Genomic DNA, 23,187 nt, shown 5'->3' on the forward strand with positions numbered 1-23,187 from the left:
CTTTACACATTGCCTCTGATTTAAATCTGACTGCTCTCTGCTAAGTTAACCAAGGGGAGAGCTGAACACAGGTTAATTTAGGGTTTCCTTTTGACCTCACCCTGAAAAGAATTGTGGTAGCTGCTTGGGAAGGGGTTCACCCCCCAACCAGTAACCCAATTTCTTACAGGAGCGATGTAAGAGAACGCCTGTCTACCTGATCTAGTTCTGTGTATGTGTGGGATGTGTGCGAGCAGGAGTCAAGTGTCACGTGCCTTGAATGTGTGAGTGTGAGGAGTTTGAAATTATTATTATTATTAATTAATTTTTGATATAGCGCATGGCTACCCTTAGGCATCCCAGCGCTGGTTGCGGTCAATCACATTTCCTTTTTCCTTTACTCCAGTTTTAGGAAGAGCCACGTCTTAAGTTGTTTCCTGAACGAGAGGTGGTTGGTTGTGGATCTCAGCTGTAGAGGGAGTGAGTTCCACAGTATAGAGGCATTGTAAGAGAACCTGCGTCCACCCGATCGTGCCCTTCGAATCTTTGGCACCTTGGCTAGAAACAGACTGCCCGATCTTAGGTTTCGCAGAGGGCGGTGAAAGGAGAAGAGAGTGGAATAGATTTTTGGGCCTGTTTTCCAGAGGGTCTTGTGTGTGATACAGAGTGCCTTAAACATTTTTCGTTCTGAAATGGGGAGCCAGTGCAGATTCCTTATTGCTGGTTTGGCTGTTTTCTGGGGATGTTATGTAATAGTCTGGCTGCGCAGTTATGTACTACCTGAAGTTTACTAATTACGGAGTTTGGGGTGCCCAGGTAAAGTGCGTTGCAGTAGTCCAATCGAGGGAGTATAAGTGCTTGGACCATAGTTCTGCGTGCGGTATCTGGGAGAAGAGGTAGTATTTTCCTCAGTTGTCTTAGGATGCCAAAACATGTGGCTGCTACTTGTACCGCTTGATGATCACGTTTGAGTGACTTGTCCAGCCAGATTCCTAGGCTCTTTATACTATCCTTAGGTTTGGGAGTGGGTAATAGGCAGGCTGGCCATTTTAAATATAAGGGGCCATTTGCTGTGTTACCGAGGATCATTATCCCCGTTGAGCTTTAAATATGACTTGTCCATCCAGATGGCCACCTTTGTCAGCCAAGCTTCAAGGTTGACTTTGCTACCATCTGGGTGGTTGAGGGCTACCACAAATTGTGTGTCATCGGTGTATGTAACTATCTTGGCTCCATATGGGAGGACCAGATCGGCTAGGGGTCTCAGGTACACATTGAACAATGTGGGGCTCAGTGAGGACCCCTGTGGAACCCCACAGTTGAGGGGAATCTTCCTTGAGGTGTGGGAGCCTTCAAAAACTTGGAACGTTCTGTACGTTAGAAAGGACTTGATCCAGTTGAGTGCTTTGCCCGCCACTCCTACCTCATTGAGTCTGTCTAGTAGAGTGCCATGATTTACCGTGTCGAATGCGGCACTCAGGTCGAATAGGATGAGTGCCATATTACCCCCCGAGTCGAGGATTTTTCTTGATTCCTCAGTCACTGTTATTAGTGCTGTCTCTGTACCGTGGTTGGGACGGAACCCTGTCTGGGAGGAGTGTAAGATCTTGTGGACTTCCAGATAGTTGGTGAGGGAAGTGTTGACATGTTTTTCTAAAATTTTGCTGACCAGGGGAAGTAGTGATACCGGGTGGTAGTTGTTTCATGATTTAGGTTAGGTTTTTTTAGGAGTGCTTTGAACATGGCGTGTTTCCAGTTTGGTGGTACTATCGCGGTGTTTAGGGAGGCGTTGAGGAGTTCCAAGAGTGAGGGGAGTATTGTCTCCTTTACCTTGTGTAGCAGGTGCGCTGGGGCTGGGTCACATGGGGAGCCTGATTTGACTTTCGTGAAAAGTGTGGACAGGGTGGTCATGTCCAGATTTGGGAGGTTTCTCAGTAGGTTTGCTCCCTCTGTCCGACTTTCCCCTATTGTACTGGGATTGTCCGTCTGCTGCGGTGTAGGGAAGGCATTGTATATATTAAGAATTTTAGTGCTAAAAAACTCTGCTAATTCCCTACATCGTTGGGGGGCTGATTCTGAGGGTATCTCTGGGAGGGGGCAGTTAGAACGTTTTTTTGCAATTCTGGCAATTTCCCCTGGTGCGTTGGCTGCCTGGTTGATTTTGTTCTTCGTAGTATTGAGCTTGGGCTTGCTTAATTGCTGTTTGATATGATTTTATGGCCTCCTTATATTTGCGGGTTTTTTCTAAGGTGTAATCCCTCCTCCATGCCCTCTCCAGTCTTTTGCATTTCTGTTTAGACTCTCTTAGTTTCGGGGTGTACCATGTCTCTTTTCACTGGGTTTCTTCGAACTCAATTTGAATGGAATGGTGGTGTCGAGTGATGTTGTTATGCACTCATGGAATTTATCGTATCCTATTATGGGGTCGGGATGGATTGAGGGGTTAGTGGCCTTTAGGGAGTTGGCCCAGGTTTCTGGATCTAACTTTGCCCAGGGTCGGTCCCAATTCTTAGGGGGATGGTTGTTGGGCGGGGGTCCCTGGTAGCTTCCAGATGATGGGTATTAGGAAATGGTCTGACCAGGGTACTGGGGAGGGGTTGTTTATTGAAATACTGCCTGAGTTTGAGAAAACTGGATCTAGTATGTGGCCTTTGTTGTGTGTCGGGCATACGACTCTTTGCTTAAGTTGTAATGCCTGCATATTGAGTGCGAGGTTGTGTGCCTCACCACTCTTGGGGTCCTCCAGATGTATATTTTGATTTTTGATCACCAAGGACGGTGAAGTTGGTGGCTGTGTTTGCTCTCATTGCTACTGTGTCAGTAAGGGAATCTATAAGCGTTCCGCATGGACCGGGGGGTCTGTATATTAGGATCCCTGATAGGGAGCATGTGGGATTGAATGTGAGTGTGAAGCCCATGCTCTCACAGTCTTGTAAGATATCCAGCTCGATGCGTCCTTTTACGTGGGTTTTGAGGATGATGGCAATTCCCCCCCCACTTTACGGGGTACCCTGTCTTTCCTTAATATAAAGTATCCTCGGGGGAGTGCTTGTACCACATCTGGTTCTGCATCTTTGTGTAGCCAGGTTTCAGTCAGAAACAGTGCTTCTGGCTGTTGTTCAGTGAGTAAGATGTTAATTTCAGTGTGGTGTTTTGGCAAGGACCTACAGTTCAGCAGAAGTAGTTTTAGTTCTGAATGGGTCTCTCTGTTAGCCGGGCGCTGCCCTGAATAGTACAGTTTGAACGGGCAGTAGTTGCAGTTTGTACTATGCGAGCTAAGCTTTATGTGGTGTTTGCATTTCTCCTCGACTGGTTTAAAAAGAGATTTTAGGTGTTGCTCTGAGTATGAAAGACGCTTTACTTTTAGTCCAGGGGTTCTGGCCCCTGGTCCCTAATGGTCGCGGACGGGCGCAGACGGGCTTGCCTTAGGCGCTCCAGCGGCGCGCTAGTGGTGCACCCCTTGCGCGCCCGCTGTGCATCCGCGCTGCCATGCGATTCTTATGGGTATTGGCTCCGCCCCCTGACCTCTGCCCTGTGCCCCGCCTCCTAACGCCGTTTCTCTCCACAACAATCGGAACTCTCCGTGGTGGAACGGGGAATAAGGCGAATTAGCGGGAGAGCGGGTGTGCAGCTGGTAACGGTGAGTGGAGTGAATTTTTAGTAAAACATCCAATTTCAATTTCGCGCCGTGTTAAAAAGTTTAAAATGCAGCCAGCAGCAACAACACTCCTTTAAATACTGCCTCTCAGAGAGCGTTTTCCCTCTAGACCCCTCTCCTTCCAAGTCAGTTTCAAAGAGCGGTATGAACAGTTGTCTGCTACTTACTGGTGACAATCTTTTTAGAAGAGCAATATGGGAGTAAAAGTGTGCGTGACCCCGTCTTGCAGCAGCAAGGAAAGGTTGTACTTTGTGATTCTTAGTCGCTGCGCGTCCGCGCTGCCATGCGATTCTTATGGGTATTGGCTCCGTCCCATGACCTCTGCCCTGTGCCCCGCCTCCTAATGCAGTTTCCCTCCACAACAATCGAAACACTCCGTGGAGGAACGGGGAAATTACTGCATTTGGGTATCGAGAACCAGTGGACCTCCCTGAGGTGTGATGTGATGTGATTTATGTATGGTAGGTTGAGTATGAGTCTGACTGCTGAGTTCTAGATGTGCTTGGGAGCCATTTAAAGATCTTCCTCAGCATCTTCAGGGTGTGGAACCAGGATGCAGTGAGGGCAATGAATATTGCGATCCTGTCTAGTTTGCTGTTGATGATTATTCCGAGGTTCCTGTCGTGGGTGCTGGGTGTGGATCCGAGTTTAGTTGGCCACCAGCTGGAGTCCCATGGTACAGCGTTATTGCCGAAGATCAATACTTCTATCTTGTTGGTAATGGGGTTAAGACAGTTGGCTTTAATACAGTGAGGTACTTTGGTCATACAAGGGATGAACTTGTTTCTTGTGTTGGGGTTCTTATCCAAGAGGAACAGTATGAGTTGGGTGTCATTGACATTGGAAAGGATGTTGACGTTGTGTACGCTGAGGACATTGACCCAAAAAGATCAAATATGCATTGAAGAGGGTGGGGCTGAGAGATAAATCTTGAGGCACTTCCCAGATAAGTTTGTGGGCTTCTGAGGAGTAAAGTGCCAGGCCTATAGCTTGTGTATTATCTGTTAAGAAGAAGCAGATCCAGTAGAGAGCACCTCTTTGAATGTCAATCTCATAGCAGGCACCTGATGAGGATGGGACATGAGACTGTGTAGAGAGGTCCAGGAGACTGAGGGCTGCTATGTCTCCTCTGACAAGGAGCATATGGATATCGTCTGTGGCGACAATGAGAGCTGTTTATGTACAGGTTGAAATCCACACTGCATGGCATTGAGGAGCTAGTGAGTGCTGATTTGGACGGTGAGGCGTCAGTTGATTGGTGTCTCCAAGACCTTTGGTGGGCATGGCAGGAGGGAGATGGGTGTGTAGTGTGAAAGTGTGGCTGGGTCAGGGAATGTTTCTCACACAGATGCATGTCTGTGGCATGTTCCAGTTGTCTGCGGATGTGGCTGAGCAGATGTAGGTGCTGAGGATGGGTGTTAGTGCTGCACTGAATGGTAGGAGTTCTTTGGATAAGGTGTGGTCAGGCAAAGGTGATATGGGGCACCTGAGTTAATGGTCTTCATACTAGCTGCAATTTCAATAGTGTTGAGGGTGAGCCACAAGGTAGGTGATTTGTTCTTCAGTTGTGATGGGATGCTGGGTTGCAGTGGTGACTGGGTCCGGTTGAGGGTCAAAGTTTCTGAATATGGAGGTGATTTTGTTACAAAAGAATTCCAAGAGCTTACTGGAAAGGTCTGCTGGAGGTGGCAGGAAGGATAGTGAAATCTTTGATGATGGTGAAGATATCCTTGCTGCTGTTAGTGCCTGCGTCAATGTGATGTGCAAGAGGCATTTTAAATGTCTACCGTTATATTCAGAGATGGGGACAAACAAGCAGTAGAACACTCATAACGAGATGAGAGAGATTTATGGAGTGTAGTGAGAGACTAGTGGAGGAGGAAGGCTCAGAGCATTATCAGAGCATCATGGATAAAGAGGAGAAGGAGTGCAGCAAGAGACCAGTAAAAGAAAAGGACATGGAATGGAATGAGCTGAGCAGCAGGTCTATTGGGGGAGACCAGCGAAATTGAAATCATCATTGTGCCCAAAGCCACTACTAGCTAGCAGGTTCAGTAGCTGTCAGGAGATAGGCCCAGATTTAATAATTAATACATTGGTTATGTATTTGTGATAGCACAAAATCTATGTGCTGGTTATAGGCCCAGATTTAATAATTAATACATTGGTTATGTATTTGTGATAGCACAAAATCTATGTGCTGGTTACAACCTTTGAGAGCACTAGGGACATGTGGGGTCAATGGTATAAAGAAATATTTGAGTCTTCCATGACATGATCCACCAAGAACATGAGCACCAGCATAACAGACCCTGTGAATCTTGGATATAGGTTTGGTGATTATCACTGTTGTCCACAAGAGTCAACACATAATGTTGTGGAATCAACTCCTTGTATTTATAGTATTCTGATATGCCCTTACTGGTTTGTTTTTCCGAGTGTGAGAAGCCAGATGGTAGATACTGGATTCACAATCGGAGAAACCGTAACTCAGAACCTCAGTTGAGTCCTGACATTTGTACAGAGAGCTGTTGGCAAATTCCTTTTCTAATCCATCATATTTCTTTGTCAGTCTTCTATACATCGCCACTGTTCTATTTTTAGTATGTCACCCCCATTTTAGGGATTAGTACTAATGAAATTAAGAGTGAACAATAATGCAAGCAAATAACCTCATATCTCTTTGGTGTTTCCCATTGACAACATGTGGGTATTTTGACCTCAGCTTTGTTTTTTTCCCATCACCCATCAGCACAGGAAGTGACATTACTGAATTTCCCATCATCCATCTGCACAGGAAGTTACATCACTGGTTTTCCACCCATGCCACCTTGTGTTCCACCACCCTCCCAGGAACTACTTTATGGCAGCTGCTGCTCAGAAGTGTGTAGCGGGCACGCCAAAGGCACATGAAAGACAAGTTTTTTCCTTCAGAGGTAGACTCTTTTCAGTAAGTCAGATTTCTTCAGCGGGGCAAGGCTGCAGGCGATAGCGGAAGAGGGTTTAACATCATCGGATGCTGTTTGACATTGTCCCCTCTGAATCAGATTGAATATGCTACTTACCAGTATGCATCTGTTCTTGGCATGTAGGGCTGCTGACATTCATATCTGTGCATAGATCGCCGCCTAGTGTTGGGTCCGGATGTTTGCACGTTGTTGTCCTGGAAGAGTCTTCGAAGTATCCTTGGATAGGTGACTCCTCCCCTGGACTACAGTGCGCATGGGCATCCTCTCCATCCTCAGATTGTTTTTCGCCATTGTGGCAGTGATGGAGTAGATACAGAAAGTGATGACCATGCTTGCAGTAATTCTGAGAGCTGCAGCTGCGACAGGCGCCGGGGAGGAGGGAGGGCGATATGAATGTCAGCAGCCCTACATGCCAAGAACAGATGCATACTGGTAAGTAGCATATTCAGTTCGAGGCATGTGGGCTGCTGAATTCATATCTGTGCATAGAATACATAGCAGTGCCCTCTATTGGCGGCGGCTACCCGTGCCAGCTGCAGCGGTCTGAAAAAGTGTTTTGAGAACAGCCTGTCCTACAGCTGCCTGCTGTTTTGACTGCACATCTACGCAATAGTGTTTTGTAAATGTGTGTGTAGTGGACCATGTGGCTGCTCTGCATATATCATGCAGGGGAATATTTCCTAGGAAGGCCATGGAAGCCCCCAACTTACGTGTTGAGTGGGCTCGTGGCGGAATAGTTAATGTGCGTTTTGCTTTTTGATAACAGATTTGAATACACTTAACTATCCATCTGGCTATCCCTGCTTTGGAGATGGCGTTACCTTTGTGGTGTGGGGCAAAGGCAACGAACAGTTGTTTTGTCTTCCTGAAGGGTTTAGTCCTATCGATGTAGTACATGAGGGCCCTCCGTACATCTAGTGTATGTAGTGCCCTTTCTGCAACAGTTTGTGGGTTTTGGAAGAAAACTGGCAGTTCAATAGTCTGATTCATGTGGAACTGCGATATTACTTTGGGCATGAATTTGGGGTTGATACGTAGTACGACCCTGTTGGTGTGAACCTGTATAAATGGCTCTTGAACGGTTAGTGCCTGGAGTTCACTAACTCTTCTTAGGGAAGTGATCGCTACAAGGAAGGCCACTTTCCAGGTAAGGAATTGAATCTCGCATGAGTGTAGAGGTTCAAAGGGTGGACCCATCAGGCGTGTGAGGACCAAGTTGAGGTTCCACATTGGAGCCGGTGGGTGGCTTGGTGGAATGACTCGTTTGAGTCCTTCCAAGAATGCTTTGATGGCAGGCACTCTGAATAGAGAGAGGTGCTGCCTGGTTTGCAGATAGGCTGAGATTGCGGTCAAATGGACACGTATAGAGGTGTACGCCAGATTGCATTGATATAGGTGTAAGAGATAACAGATGATGTTTTGGATGGATGCGTCCAGCGGGTTGATGTCATTATTACCGCAATAAATGACGAACCTTTTCCATTTGGCTGCATAGCAAGCTCTGGTAGTGGGTCTCCTGGCCTCCTTGATGATGTCCATACAGTCAGGTGGCAGGTTGAGATAGCCAAACTCTAGGACTTCAGGAGCCAGATCGCCAGATTCAGCTGTTGCGGATCTGGGTGCTGAACCTCTCCATGGTTCTGCGTCAAATGCGCGGGTTTGATCCGCAGCCTTTGATGCGGCACCACGGAAAGTTCGAGGAAGGTGGTGTACCACGGCTGGCGTGCCCACGTGGGAGCAACTAGGACGAGTGTCAGGGAGTGTTGTCGGAGTTTGCGGGCCACTAGCGGTATCAATGGCGCTGGGGGAAAAGCGTACGCAAATCTGCCGGACCAGTTCATCCATATCGCATTGCCCTGCGACTGCGGATGTGGGAATCTGGCGGCGAAGCTTTGGCATTTTGCGTTTTCGCTTGTCGCGAATAGGTCTATCTCCGGATGACCCCACTGCTGGAAGTACGGTTGGAGTACTGATGGGTGTAACTCCCACTCGTGCATCTGGTGGCTGTGTCTGCTGAGCAGATCCGCCATCTGGTTGTCCTTGCCAGGGAGGTGTTCCGCCATGAGGAACATGTTCCTTTGAATGGCCCACTTCCACATGCTCTGAGCCAGATGAGACAACTGTGGAGAGTGTGTTCCTCCCTGTTTCTGTATGTAGTACATTGCGGTCATGTTGTCCGTCCGGATCAACACGACCTTGTTGCATAGATGTACTTTGAATGCCTTCATGGCTAGGAAGATTGCCATCAATTCCAGAAGTTTGATTTGCAACTTCTTTTGTTGTGTTGTCCATAGTCCTTGCACTGTGTAGTGGAGTACATGAGCTCCCCATCCCTGGAGAGACGCGTCCGCTGTCAGTACTATCTGTGGGACAGGCTCTTGGAATGGTCGGCCCTTGCAAAGGTTTTGTGGATTCCACCAATGCAGAGAGTTGTATGCCCGACCGCTCACCAACACTAGGTCCTTTAACTGTCCTTGAGCCTGATTCCACTGACGTGCTAGGCACTCCTGAAGTGGGCGCATATGTAATCTCGCGTGCGGGACTATGAAGATGCAGGAGGCCATCATGCCTATCAACTGCATAAACACTCGCGCTGGAAGTGAGTGATTGGGTTTGAACTTGGAGATCAGCAGTTGTATGCTGTTGATCCTCACTAAATTTGGCTGAGCTGTGGCCGCCAGAGTGTCTATAGTCGCACCTAGGTACTGTTGTACGTGTGCGGGCTGGAGATGGGACTTTGGATAATTTAGTGAGAATCCCAGACTGTGAAGAAGGTGAATGGTGCGGGACATGTGGCTTGCACATTGCTGGGCTGACTTTGCTTGAACGAGCCAGTCGTCTAGGTAGGGGTAGACGTGTATATGCTGCCTCCGTAGATGTGCTGCCACCGTAGCTAGGCACTTCGTGAAAACCCTGGGCGCTGTTGTCACGCCAAAGGGAAGGACTTTGAACTGATAGTGCTGCCCCTGAACAGTGAACCTGAGGTATTTTTTGTGTGAGGGATGGATGGGTATGTGAAAGTACGCATCCTTGAGGTCCAGTGTGGCTAGGAAGTCTCCCTGCTTGAGAAGCGGAAGGACTTGCTGTAGAGTGAGCATGTGAAAGTGCTCTGAAAGAATGTACTGGTTTAGGGGTCTCAGGTCTGAGCGACCCGTCCTTTTTTGGAATTAAGAAGTAGAAGGAGTACACTCCCGCACCCTGCTCGTGGATGGGTACGACCTCTATAGCGCCTTTTAGAAGCATACTTTGCACTTCTTGCTGTAAGAGCGTTAAGTGCTCTGAGGACATAGGACGGCTTCTTGGTGGTATTGTGGGTGGAGTGGAGGTTAACTCCAGACAGTAACCGTATTTTATAATATCTTTGACCCACCTGTCCGTGGTGATGGAATTCCACGTGGACAGGAACCTTTGTAGCCTTCCCCCGACAGGTGTTATGTGGTCGGGAGGAAGGGAGAGGGCGTCACTGCTTGTTCTTGGGGGAGGACCTGGTGTTGCCGTAGCCGCGTCCTCTGCCCTTTGTGCTGGAGCCACGATATCCACCTCGGGTGTTTTTATCATAGGTGGTCTGTGTATTGCCTTTGTTATATGTTTGTTGTGACCCCTGTCCTCTACCTGCTCCCTTGTTTCCGGGGCGACGAAAGGAGCCGCTCCGAAAGGACTGAGTTTGTAGGGCGCCCATGGACTTTGCAGTGTCCGTGTCCTTTTTTATCTTTTCGAGGGTGGTGTCAACCTCTGGCCCGAATAAGTAGTCGGGGTTGACGGGCTGGTTCAGTATATTGTTTTGTACCTCAGGCTTGAATCCTGAGATCCGTAGCCAGGCATGTCGTCTCAGCATGACGCTTGTGTTTATGGCTCTGGCAGCCGTGTCTGCAGCATCTAGTGCGCATTTGATGGAAGCGTTCGTTAGTAGCTGTCCTTCTCTGATGAGCATTTCTGCGCCTTCCTTGAACTGGTCAGGGAGATGTTGGAATATTTGCTCCAGTGTATCATAGTGCGCTCTATCATAGCGAGCAAGGAGCGCTTGAGTGTTGGCTATGCGCCATATGTTGGCAGCTTGGGCGGCAACTCGCTTGCCAGAGGTTTCTAACACCTTGGACTCTTTGTCCGGGGGAGGAGCGTCACCTGTCGTTTGCGAGTGTGCCCTCTTGCGTGCATTCGCTACGACGATGGAGTCGAGTGGTAATTGTCCTCTGATGTAAGTAGGATCCCCAGGTGCTGATCTGTATTTTTTATCAATCCTGGGGTTTATCACTCGTGCCCTGGTGGGTTCTTTGAAAATGTCCTTGGCTGGTTTGAGGACCCCCTTCAACATTGGCAGAGTCTTTACATGTCTTTCTGAGGATGCAAAGGTGTCCATTAGAAAGTCATCTTCGATGGTATCAGAGTGAAGCTGTACCCCATGGTTATTTGCAGCACGTTCGATAAGAGCGTTGAACGCCGCAGTATCCTCCGTAGGAGATGTTTTCGCCCCATAGAGTTGTTGGTCCTGTGCATCGAGAGGTGCACTGGGGTCTGCAGGGTCGCCCCAAGTTTGATCAGGGTCCTGCTGGTCATCAGGGTCCATGTCTACATGGTAGGGGACTTGGTCATCCATGTAGTCCTCTAATGCATCCGTATCGGAGCGTGTGGGGGAGAACCGGTGTAGATCCTGGTAGGATGAATGGAAGGGTTCATAAAGGAGTGGTTCCGATTCTGCAGGCAACTTCCTTTTTAGTGGGATCCTGAAAGGGTCCAATGGCGGCTCCGAAGTTATCCTTCGGTCGTGGAGAATCATCCTGCCAGTGTCGGCGTCGATGATACGTGCCGGAGACGTCTCAGCAGGTGTGACCGTAGGTTGGGTGACCCGTGTCCTGAGTTGGAACATTTTTGGGATTGTCGACGGAGGCAAGCCGAAGGTAATATTGGCCGGCACCGAAGAGGCTGCTGGAGCTCCGATCGAACCGGAACCCGACGTGTCCTGGAGGACAGCTGTGGTTTTGCTGCCTTGCGTCGCACCAGGTCGTACTTGGGGCGCCTTCGAGGCTTTGGCACCGGCCAGGCTCGTAGAGGCGGCCGTGGATTTTTTCGGCGCCGGCGGTTCATCGAGTCGAGGTGCAGAGATCACTGTCGAAGTCTTCGATACCTGAGGCTTAGGTGTCGTCGAGGGAGTGATGCGAGACACAGCAGGCGGTGCGGCCCTTGGTGTCGTTGGTGCCGGTAGCCGAGCAGGTTTGTCGGTGCCGATGGCTTTTTTCCGTTTGTCGACTCCAACGTCGCCCGCTTCAAGTTCGGCACCGAAGTCCCTCTTGGTGCGGTCGGTGCCGACGCGGTGCGCTGGCGTCGAAGGCCTCGATCCGACCAGCGCCACTTTCAGTTTCGGTTTCGGTGGAACCGGAGTAGCTTTCGGTTTCGGTTTTGTGGTGGGGAAACCAGCCTGTTTATGTAGTAATGGCTGCCGCTGAATGTCCGAGGCCGGGCCCGAGGGCGGAGCCGAAGAACTGCGGGATGGGTCTCGGGTAAGGCCCGAAGGCGATCCCTCGACCGGAGCCATAGGCTGTGGCACTGGTGTTTCAACGGTTTGAACAGGTAGGCCTTGTTCATCATTGGAGCTACTCTCTTCGGCCCCTAAGGCCTCCTCGTCGTCTCCTACCTCGGTGTCGTCTTCACCTCTGTGGAAGAGTGACTCGTCTACCTCGTCCGATCCGGGTTCGTGTTCGGAAACGGGACTGGAGGGCAAGACTTCTAATTCCTCGACGTCTTCGGCCTCGTCGAAGATGTCTGTTGGGGCCGGTGCCGCGTGCTGCGCCTCGAGTCTCGCCGCTCGTCGATTCCGCAGAGTCTTCTTGGAACGGAACCGGGCACAGGCCATGCATGTCAATTCGTCGTGGTCCGGCGAAAGGCATTTGTTGCACACCGGGTGGACGTCGATGTGTGGGTACTTCGCATTGCATACCGGACACCTTTTGAATGGCGTCCTCGATTCCATCGTCGAAGTAGTCGATGGACAGGTAAATGCGAAAAAAGTCGGTGCTGAAAGTTAGTAAACTAACAGGATTGGATCGAAACCCGATCTATAAACAGTACCGACGCAAACTAAAGGCCTTTTGGCCTCGAAAAAATATTTTCCTAACTTGAGCTAAGATAGCACATCCGAACCCAATGGCGGAAAAAAACAATCTGAGGATGGAGAGGATGCCCATGCGCACTGTAGTCCAGGGGAGGAGTCACCTATCCAAGGATACTTCGAAGACTCTTCCAGGACAACAACGTGCAAACATCCGGACCCAACACTAGGCGGCGATCTATGCACAGATATGAATTCAGCAGCCCACATGCCTCGAACTTGGTGATGCAGAGAACATAGCAGGAGCTGTGTCTAGGTCAGACCCACCAGAGATGCACACTTGATGGATCGGTTGGCAGGTTGATCCTGGTCCCATGATAGTTGTCCAGGCAAAACGTTTGCAAAATGTTTTGAAGTCCCAGGTTTTTAGGTTTAGGCAGGAGGAGTACCCATGACACCGGGCAAGATTTTCAGGAGCCCAAGAACAGCACTTGAGAGTCAGGACACAACCGAACAGAAGCCACCTGCAGGTTCCGAGGCAGGTTCTGTAAACTGGTCAGCTGTGCTCTTCGACAAAATGGGTTTCTTTCAGCTTTTGTGTCCCTGTAGCTCAATAGGAGGTCAGCCAACTGACACTTGTCGTCTACTTCTATGTCCAGAGCACAAGTGAGAGCAGGTTCAGCCCTTAGGCTTCTCCTCACGGGTCTCAGCAGTAGATGCAGTCTTCCTTCTGTCTTTCACAGGTCCGGTAGTGTTTTCAAGAGGGTGCCCAAGGGTGCCACATTTATTTCTGACATCAGCCTGTGGATAGGGGTGACTCCAGGCCCCTCCCTAACCATAGGGAAAATGTTCCGTGGGGTGACCCTACCCCTTTTACAGCAGTTTCTGTGTGCCCTTCTGAAAACTATCCTACAGTGCCTCTCTATACTCAAAACGAAGATAGTGCAAACCTTTCTTTCCCGACACAAAGTTCCTGTGCCCATTCTAGATACGCGACAAGGGAAATGAGAATGCTCTTCAAATGGAATAGCATCACACTCCATTAATATGCTGTTCATACTTAACTGTGCCTAAAGAGCTGGTTGTTCCAGGACATTGGAACTTTAAACACCTCCCTATTAAAACTTCAAAATAAGATGTCCAAATATTTAATGGGGCTTAACCCCAGAATAATTCTGTGGAAGAAAATTCATGACTAATAATATTTAAGTACATTTCATCTCCCTACTTGACCTGCATTCAATCTGATTTTCTACCCGTGCTCACATGAGCTAAAGTCTTTGGGTCCTGGCTGGATAAGACCCTTACCACCTCTTCCAAATTTGTGTGCACAGTATCTGCGTCCAGTTTAACACAGTACCCTCTGCTTCCAGATTAACACTGTACCTTTAAAAAAGTTGAAACCCTTTCTGAAATCTCTGTATGTTAATTTAGCCATCTATGATGTTTTTGTTACTTTTATTGATTAAAGGAACTCAGCTCTGATAAGATTGACAGAATCCATCAATGAGAAACTAAAAACTGTTCTACATTCAGCTTCAAGGTTCGTCTCTGGTACAAATAAATTAACATATCATGCCAATACTAATAGACCGTCATTGGTTCATTTAGATGAAGTTCAAAACCACCTGAATTTTCTTCAAAGCACTGCCTAAGAAACAACACAACTATCTCTATACAACTTCTTAAAAATATGTAGTGGTGCTGCGAGAGTGCCCAGAAAGAACTTCTCCAGCAGTTGAATAAAAGTTGCACTTTCATTTTTTCTATCTCTGTAGGACCAGGATAATGTGCTTAGACCTACCCGGGGAGGCCACACACAAGGTGGGCATGACAGCCAGGTTTGACCTGCTCTGAACTTTTTGCAGTGCTGAAATGGGTTCAATTGGGCCCTCACAGTAAAGGAATCTGGCCTTGTGGAATCCAGCCCCAGAATAATTTCCATGCATGTACCCCAGGAGGGCATTGAGATTTAAAAAATGGCTAATTTTAAAAGTAAAACCTTGTCTCCCACCTTTGTCCCACTCAGAGATGTGGTGCCCAAACCAACGGCATCAGTTGAAGCTCAATGCAGATTGTCAACGGTCATCAGCTTTGGATCTTGTCACGCTGGAACATTCAAACTTCCCAAAAATATGCCAAGTCAGAAGATAAAAATGTTTTACCAGGATGATCTACTTAATTGACCTGACCTCCACTACAATATGGTTGACCTGAAATTATGCCCAGTCAATTTGAAACTGTTATTTTTCAATGGTGCTGTACTCTTCGCAGGTTCTTTTTGCCAAACAACTTTAAAAATTCATATCTCTGGCTCCCTTCAATTGATGTTAATAATTTTGTGCTCTTCTTGTTTATAACATTTTTCTATATTTTCCTAAATTGGTTTGCTAATTTCATAGTGTGGTTTTCATGACTTGAATTTTTGGTACTGCTTGAACAATCCAAACATTTTTCTTCTGAATTGCCCTGTATGTGGTAACTAACAGATTGAGCAGAGTTTCAGTGAAACACATGTTGAGACCTAACCAGCACATGTTTATTAAGGTGGTAAGTGCCCCCACTATCAAAGTGAATAACCCACTTCCTGACTCTATGTCAATTTATGACTGCCATAGATTTCAATGATTACTCCCAGAGATAGCTACATATCACTCAAAAGTTCTTGTTCTACTACTTATATAGGAGGAAACTGAGGGCAAGATGTACAACCTCTTTTTGAGATCGCAAATGGTAAAACAGCCAGTTTGCCACCGCAAAATTGGCCTGCCCCATGTACAAACCCTATTTTGCGAATCGGTAACCTATTACCGACTCGCAAAATAGTGTTTGTGACTCGCTATTAGGAAGGGATGTGCCAAGGGCGCGTCTCTTCCTAATAGAGACTCACACTTCAATGTATAATTGTTTTACGGCCACAATTGCGGCTGCAAAACACTCACAGTTTACTACCTACTTCAAGTAGGTGGTAAGCCACTCGCAAACGCAAAAGGGGTCCCCAGTGGACCCATTCCCCTTTGTGAATGGATTCTAAAATATTTTTTAAGAGCCGGCAGTGGTCCCACCGACCACTGACTACTCTTAAAAAAATGAAACCGAAACGTTTCATTTTTCTTTTTTAGATGCATCCTGTTTTCCTTTAAGGAAAACGGTCTGCATAAAAAAAAAACTGCTTTGTTTAAAAAGCAGTCACAGACATGGTGGTCTGCTGACCCCAACAGGCCACGGACCCTGGTAGTTCTAGCTATTCCCAATGGGGTCGCACATTGCACCTGCCTCATAAATATTAGTGAGGCATGCAATTTGCGACCCCATTAGGAATCGAAAACAGTGTAAAACACACTGTTGTAAATGATATTTTGCGGGTCACAAATTGCGAGTCGCAAAATGGCACATTTTGCGATTTGTACATCTGACCCTTATAGGGTTAAGGTTACAACTTTTGAAGGCAGGTATGCTATGTCATGTCCTCCTTAGTCCTGTGGTTGTTCCACTCTGTACTGGCGTTAGTGTCTTCAGTGTTTGTGATCTATGTAGAATTATGGTCATGGTTATTCCACCTGAGGCAGTTAGTACGTTATTAGAAAATTGGTACAATCCAGTTCAACATGGTTTTTGTGGTGTCTATTTTGGCAATCACAAATAGAGAACTGTACTTGCATCTTAAGGTTGGACTTTGATCAGATAAACTTGTTTCACTTTTTGAAATTGTATTTTAATGTGGCTATAGATACATAAGTATATCAAGGTGTTCAGCTTCAAATGAAGTCTACAGTGATTTGTCAAAAGTATAAACTTGTAGTTGTGGTACAGAGCAACAACTCTGAAAGTGGGCTGTTCAGCTAAAAATGGAGGCATCGTCACATTGCAGTATTTTGTTACTAAAACCCTATGTAAACATTGTTTCAAATAATGAATTCAAGTTTCCCTGGATACTTACTCTGGGTCATTGCATTGCCTCTCTGCACTCTGAACTCCTGCCCCACAGGTACGTGTGCAGTGGGACCAAGGTGACCACATGCCCCATCCTCCGCTGACCGTTTCCGGATGTTTTCCAACAGTCACACATTCACCAGTGAAACACCACTAAAGAAACACAAAAATACAAATAAAAAATACAAGCAAAAACAAATGTTGTATTTTTGGTAAGTAATGCAAAGTTGTCAATGTTAATTTTTACAAACTTCAGAAAGAAATATATATAATTATATTTTGCATGTTGAAATTGTATTTCAACATGAAGGTATAGGAAGTTGATAACCTTTCCAGTATTAAATCACTTTTCTTAAGGAAATTTAGTGTTACAGACTTAATTTCGCACTGTTTGAAACATCTTTTTATTGACCCAAAACAAACAAGTTAATAGGGAGGAAAGAGTCACATGATGGATTTACATAGGACGTCGGCGGAAAATCCTAACAATTATGGTTATAGATTTGTGAAATGAAAATTAACGTTGAAGTGATACCGGTCTTTTAAATTGATGCTCTCTGTGCAACAGGCTACTTTGTTAATTATTTAGACGATTGTATGGACAATATGGAATAAGAAAATTAATAAAGCTGTCATTTTATTATTTATATGTAGCTATTCTATTCTATTCCACTGTTGCATTTAGGACATTATACCATGCAAGTTGGTCTAACTCAATACACAAAATGTCATATTGATAAGAAAGGGGGGAGATTGGCCCTAGTAGATTTTTTCTTATCCTGGTACGTTCAATAGATCTTTATATTATTTTGTTAGTTTACAATTTGAATATATTATTGTTTCTTTTCCTCAAAGATGTTTTATTCAGATTTTCCATGCAAACATCACATAAAGTATACATGACTCGCAGGATGCATCTAAACAATGTTGTCTTGTAATAGGTATAAATAACTGGGAGGACAAGGGGGGCGGAGCTTGCCGGCATCAATGGTGGACGCGTGAGCGCTGCGCTCCCCGTCTCGACCCTCGCAAGATCCGCTAAATGATCCTGTACTGCTGAGCTGCCCGGTGCTCCTGACGGGGGAGACCCCCTAGATCCTGGCGGTGTGTGCTGCGGCCCTCCGCCGCCGCCGAGGGAGCTGCGCGGAGCGCCTGAAGTGAACGGAGGCGGGCGCGCCGAGCCGGGCCGGAATCCCCGAGCTGTGGTGTGTGGCTACCCGGAGAACGTGCGTCGACGTGCGGCTTGACCGGGGGACGCTGTCCCGGTCTCCCGGTGCCTCTGTCGAGGGGGCGGCGGCCTGCATCGGCGGCAGAGAGGACAGCTCCGGGGAGCCCTGGGGGTACTGCAGCCCCCCCACGAGCAGCGGTGTTCCTGTGCTGCCCTGCCCCTGGTCCGGACGGCGACCGCTGGTGAAGGTGACGCCGGCGTCGGCCCCAGAGCTTGGGCCGGAGAGTGACCCCTGAGTGTTGGGGTACAGCGAGTGGCGTTGCCATCTGATGTGGGCCCTGGGGCTGCGGAGACAGACGGAGTGCAGCGGAAGCTTGGCCACGCGGGCGGTGCCTGTCGGGGTGCCCCCCAGCGCCTGAAGGGATCTAGAGGAGGTGCCCGGGCGCGCTCAGCCGGGACGTCGCCTGGACGAGTGGACGCGACCCCCACCTTGGACCGGTGGTGCCGGGGAGGCCTGTAAGAGGAGAGAGGGGGGCCCCGGGTGCTGTCCGGAGCGGCGTGATGCGGGTCCACGGTCCCGCGTTGGAGCCTCGCAGCGCCCCAAATCCGAACTCGGGAGCGCATTGGGCGGTCGCCCATGAAAAGAGCTCGGTGACGTTGCCCTGGTGCCTCATTGCCTCCTTGGGACCCCGGGGGTTCCGATACCTACCGCGACATACTGACCGCGACGCGCAGACCTGGCGGTGCGGCGACAGGGAGCCACCGACATGGGGAAAGGAGACAAAACGCAGCCCAAACTCACGTTCGACCCGCGCAAGCCTAAGGGGACCGCCGGCGCGGGGCCGGAGGCACCCATTGGCGGCACGGGCGCGGAGGGTGCGGCAGGAGCGGACATCAGGGAAATGCTGGTGGCGATGGAGAAAGGCCTGCAGGGCAGCTTAACTGCAATCGATGCCAAATTGGATGCACTCACATACCGCATGGACCGCATGTCGGAGCGTGTCGATAAGCATTCGGAGAGACTGGACACGGCCGAGATGAGGGTCTCGCAGGTGGAGGCAGCCCAGACGGAGTGGGACGCAGACCGCAAGCAATTCAGCAAGCTGCTGCAGGTCATACAGGATAAGTCGGAGGACCTGGAGGCCCGTTCCCGCAGATCGAACATTCGCATCACGGGGGTGGCAGAATCCACCTCGACAGGGAAGATGGAACTTTTTGTCGAAAAATTACTGCGCACCTTGCTGGGGGAGGATGTGTTCTCACCCATGTTTGTGGTGGAGAGAGCCCACAGATCGCTGGGCCCGCGCCCCAGGCCGGGGGCGCCGGCGAGGCCCATCATTGCGAAGCTCCTGAATTACAGAGACAGGGACGTGGCGCTGCGGATGGCCAGGGAAAAAGGCAAGCTGCAGTACGAGGGCATGGACATTTCGATCTATCCGGACTTCACGGCGAAAGTCCAGGAGGAGAGACGCCAGTTTGCTCCATACAAACGACAGCTACGTGATCTTGGCCTGGACTATGCCATGCTCTACCCGGCGAGGCTAAGGATAAACAGGCAAGGACACTCGCACTTCTTCACGGACCCGAGGGAACTCCAAAAATCGCTGAAGGTATGGTCCCGGGAGCGGCAGGGTAGTCCCGGGGTCCGGGGGACGCTCCGGAGACGGCCTCGGGCCTGGATGGGCAGGACTAGTTGCTGGTGGGTGGCCGGGCATAACATGCAAGCAGACTGTTGGTCTCACAGGCTGTACGCGGGACATGTGCTACCCTAGAGGTGATTGGGTCACCTGGAACTGTACGGACACTTGCTGCTGATACTCGAGCAGCTTGGGGCTGTGGGGCGCTCCTCCGGATGGGACTCTCTCTTTGGTGCCATTGACTGTGGTGTTCCTTTTGGCCCCTTCGGCTCCGAACTCAGGGGACTCTGAGTATTATGCTAGGCGAGACGCGGACTGCCCACCCGCTGTGAGTACTGGAGCGGGTGCCCTATGGGGGCTCGAGTCAGAAGTTTGCATGCTAGGGCCTGGGTCTGTGGAGGCATGGGTGGGGGAGGGCCTGCGGGGCGGTTCTTTCGAGGCCACGAGCGCTGTTCTGCCTGATAGTGGGGTTGACCTCGGGAGGGGGTTGCAGGGTGCCCACTGACATCCTTGTAGGTGATGGAACGGCAGCTCGCGAAGCAGTAAGGCTACACGAGGGTTGGGCGGCTGAGGTGCGCTGCTATTTGGCTCATTGCCAGGTTGTGATTGGAGCAGTGCTTGGTACCTCTGCCCCAGCGCTATTGCCTAGTTTGACTCCTGTGGGGTCTGGTTCGGGGTATGTTTGAGGGGTGTGTTTGTGGGTTAGCGGGGTGGGGGGGGTGGATGGGGGATCTGTCTGGCCAGGTTGGGGGAGGTCGGCTGTGGGCGGGGGGGTAAGTTGGGGATCGGGGCGGGGGGTTCGCACGCACAGTGGAGTGGTAGGTCGTTTGCTTTGTTGTCCAATGTCTGGCTTGGGTCGTCTGCGCACTGTCGGTGGGTGACACTTCTCACTGGGGCGATTGGGACACGCCCGCCGTAAGACAGAGTATGTGTGATGGGAGACCCTAGTGAACTGTCTGGTGATAATGACACAGCGTCCCTTAGGGCGCTGACGTGGAATGTGCGGGGGTTGAATGATTTTCGAAAATTGAGGAAAGTATTGAGCTTCCTGCGTAGGCATCACATCGATCTGGCGCTCCTACAGGAGACGCACCTCCCTCCCACGAGCCACATGCTTAACGCGCGCGGTTTGGCGGGTATTAGTGCCGCGGCGGGGTTCACCTCGCACTCCAGGGGTGTGCTTACCTGGGTACATCCCCAATCCCATTTGGCGCTGACGGTCCTAGAAGCAGACTCGGCCGGGCGTTATCTGATAGCTCGGTGCGTAGGGAAGTGTCATGATTTAGTAGTAGTCAACGTGTATGGCCCCAACTACGACAACCCTGAGTTCTACGCGGCCTTGGCCGTCGTTTGCCGTCGCTATACCCACGCCCGCATGGTGTGGGGGGGTGACTTTAACTTCACGTTTGACCCAGCTCTGGACCGCTCCTCGGGGCCGGTGCGACGCCCGGCGGCGGCTGCCTTGTGCATGCAGGCGGAGCTCACCAGACTCGATTTGGTGGACGCCTGGAGACAGAGACACCCAGGGCAGGGGGGATTTACGCACTACTCCGCATACCACGACATCCACACTAGAATAGATTACTGGCTGATGTCGCGGTCGCTTCTGACCCTGGTCAGGGGCTATGCGGTCCTCCCGCGCACGCTCTCGGATCACTCCCCGCTACTACTAATATTGGATACATCGGTTAGACGTATCCCACCGTACGCATGGAGATTTCCGCCATACTCGCTCCTAGATGAGGTGTTCCGGGGGGACCTGGCAGAGGACATAGAGACCTTCTTCGACAACAACTTGGGCTCGGTTCAGAGTTTCCACACGGTCTGGGACTCGTTCAAAGCTTACATCAGAGGCATGGCCATGGCCAAGCATTCTGGGGTCCTAAAATCTATACGGGGGAGCCTTAAGTCCATAGAGACGCAGCTAGCAACTCTGGAGGAGCGCCAGCGGTCCTCTGCGGACCCTGCGGTGGGGACCCAGATTCAAGCGCTGATTGCGGAATATCACAGGGAGGCGGACAGGGAGGTGCCACATATGGGCAAGTACGCCGCGGCCCGAGCATATGGGGAGAGCGAGCGCCCGGGCTCACTGTTGGCGAGCATACTGCGCAACAGCAGGAAGCCCCTGGTCATCGACGAGCTGGTTACGGAGGCCGGTACAGTGGTCACTGGGGAGGAGGCGATATGCGCCGAATTTCGGGACTACTACGCGGGGCTTTACACAGCCAAGTCCGCCCCGATGGAGGAGGAAATAGAGGACTATATCAGCTATATCAAAATGCCCTTCCTGTCCGACTCTCAGAGAGAGTTCCTGTCGCTCCCCATACAGCAGGGCGAAATCTTGGAGGCACTAGAGGGGATGCGGTCTGGCAGCGCCCCTGGGGCCGATGGATTGACGGTGGCTTTTTATAAAGCATTCAAAGATAAGCTTCTCCCCCATTTGATCACTTTATTTGATGGCATATGCCAGGATGGCTACATGCCAGACACGATGCGCCAAGCGCTTTTAGTCACTATTCTGAAACCAGGGAAGCCCCCTAACGCGTGTGGCTCGTACAGGCCGCTCTCCCTCATCAATATGGATGCAAAGCTGTACGCTAAGGTGCTGGCCACGCGTCTGGCGCTGCTGGTGCCGGAACTCGTGGCCCCGGAACAGGCGGGATTCATACCGGCCAGAAACCTTACATACAATATTTGCACGGTTCTGGGGACCATGCAACATGTGCGCCCTGAAAATAAGGCGCTGGCCATTTTCCTGGATATGGAAAAAGCGTTTGACTCGGTGGAGTGGCCCTTTATGGTACGGGTGCTCCGTAAGATCGGATTGGGGGAGCCCTTTCTGCAGATGCTGGGAGCAATATATCATCGGCCTACAGCCAGGCTACGATTGGGTGACCGGGTCACGGAAGCCTTCCGGATCAGCAGAGGGACCAGGCAGGGCTGCCCTCTCTCCCCTCTCCTCTATGCCCTGGTGGCGGAACCCTTGGCGTGCGCTATTAGAGAGTATCACCGCTATGAGGGCATTAACTTTCCCACCTATCAAATTGGCATCTCCACGTATGCAGACGACACGCTGCTTTACGTCCGGGACCCGGAGACGAACCTCTCGTCCATACTGCGGGAAGTGGTCAGGTTTGGGGCGCTGTCTGGCCTCAAGGTGAACTGGAGCAAGTCACTGGCATTCCCGTTGACGCTGGTTACGGTGCCTTTTCCAATGGACTACCCACTGCAATGGACTACGGACTCGGTTAGGTACCTGGGGATCCGGCTACATAAGGACCCCGAGGTGCTTCTTAGAGAAAATTACGGAGTAGCATACGCTAAGCTGGTCGAGGACGTGGAGAGGTGGAATCGACTGCCCCTATCTCTGCTGGGCCGAATAGCCATTATGAAAATGGTTATCTTACCGAGATTCCTGTTCCTCTTCACCAACATCCCCATCGTGTTGTCCAGAGCCTTCTTTAAGCAGTTGACCCAAACCCTGATACGGTTGGCCTGGGGTGGCAAACAGCCTAGAGTACAATGGAAGGTGTTAACTCTTCCGTACGAACTGGGAGGACTGGGGGCTCCGGACATGGAGAAATACTACAGGGTTGCGCAGGCGGCACACCTGCACGCGTGGATACATGCCAGCGCTGACGTCCCACATGTTATCTTGGAGCGTCTGTTCGCGGACCCGCTCCCATTGCCCGCGGTTGTCTTTCAGCCGGTGAGCCGCTCGGTGGGGCGCCCGGACTCCCTCCAGGCCACGACTCATGCGTGGCAGGCGTTAATGAGGGCGCACAATTGCGCTCTTCTGT

At 50.2% G+C, this 23,187-nt stretch overlaps 1 protein-coding gene across 1 annotated transcript in view; it reads right to left on the reverse strand.

The window, feature by feature from the left end:
* The window catches only part of ADAMTS12 (ADAM metallopeptidase with thrombospondin type 1 motif 12), a 4,274,824-nt gene that overhangs the window by 1,736,042 nt on the left and 2,515,595 nt on the right, over positions 1 to 23,187 (reverse strand). The window contains exon 11 of the mRNA XM_085630806.1: positions 16,590 to 16,735. Coding sequence (XP_085486932.1) covers positions 16,590 to 16,735 — 146 coding nt within the window. The remainder of the gene's footprint in view (positions 1 to 16,589; positions 16,736 to 23,187) is intronic.

Source organism: Triturus cristatus, chromosome 2_1 (genome assembly GCF_964204655.1).
Source record: "Triturus cristatus chromosome 2_1, aTriCri1.1, whole genome shotgun sequence".
In the NCBI taxonomy this organism is placed as follows: domain Eukaryota; kingdom Metazoa; phylum Chordata; class Amphibia; order Caudata; family Salamandridae; genus Triturus; species Triturus cristatus.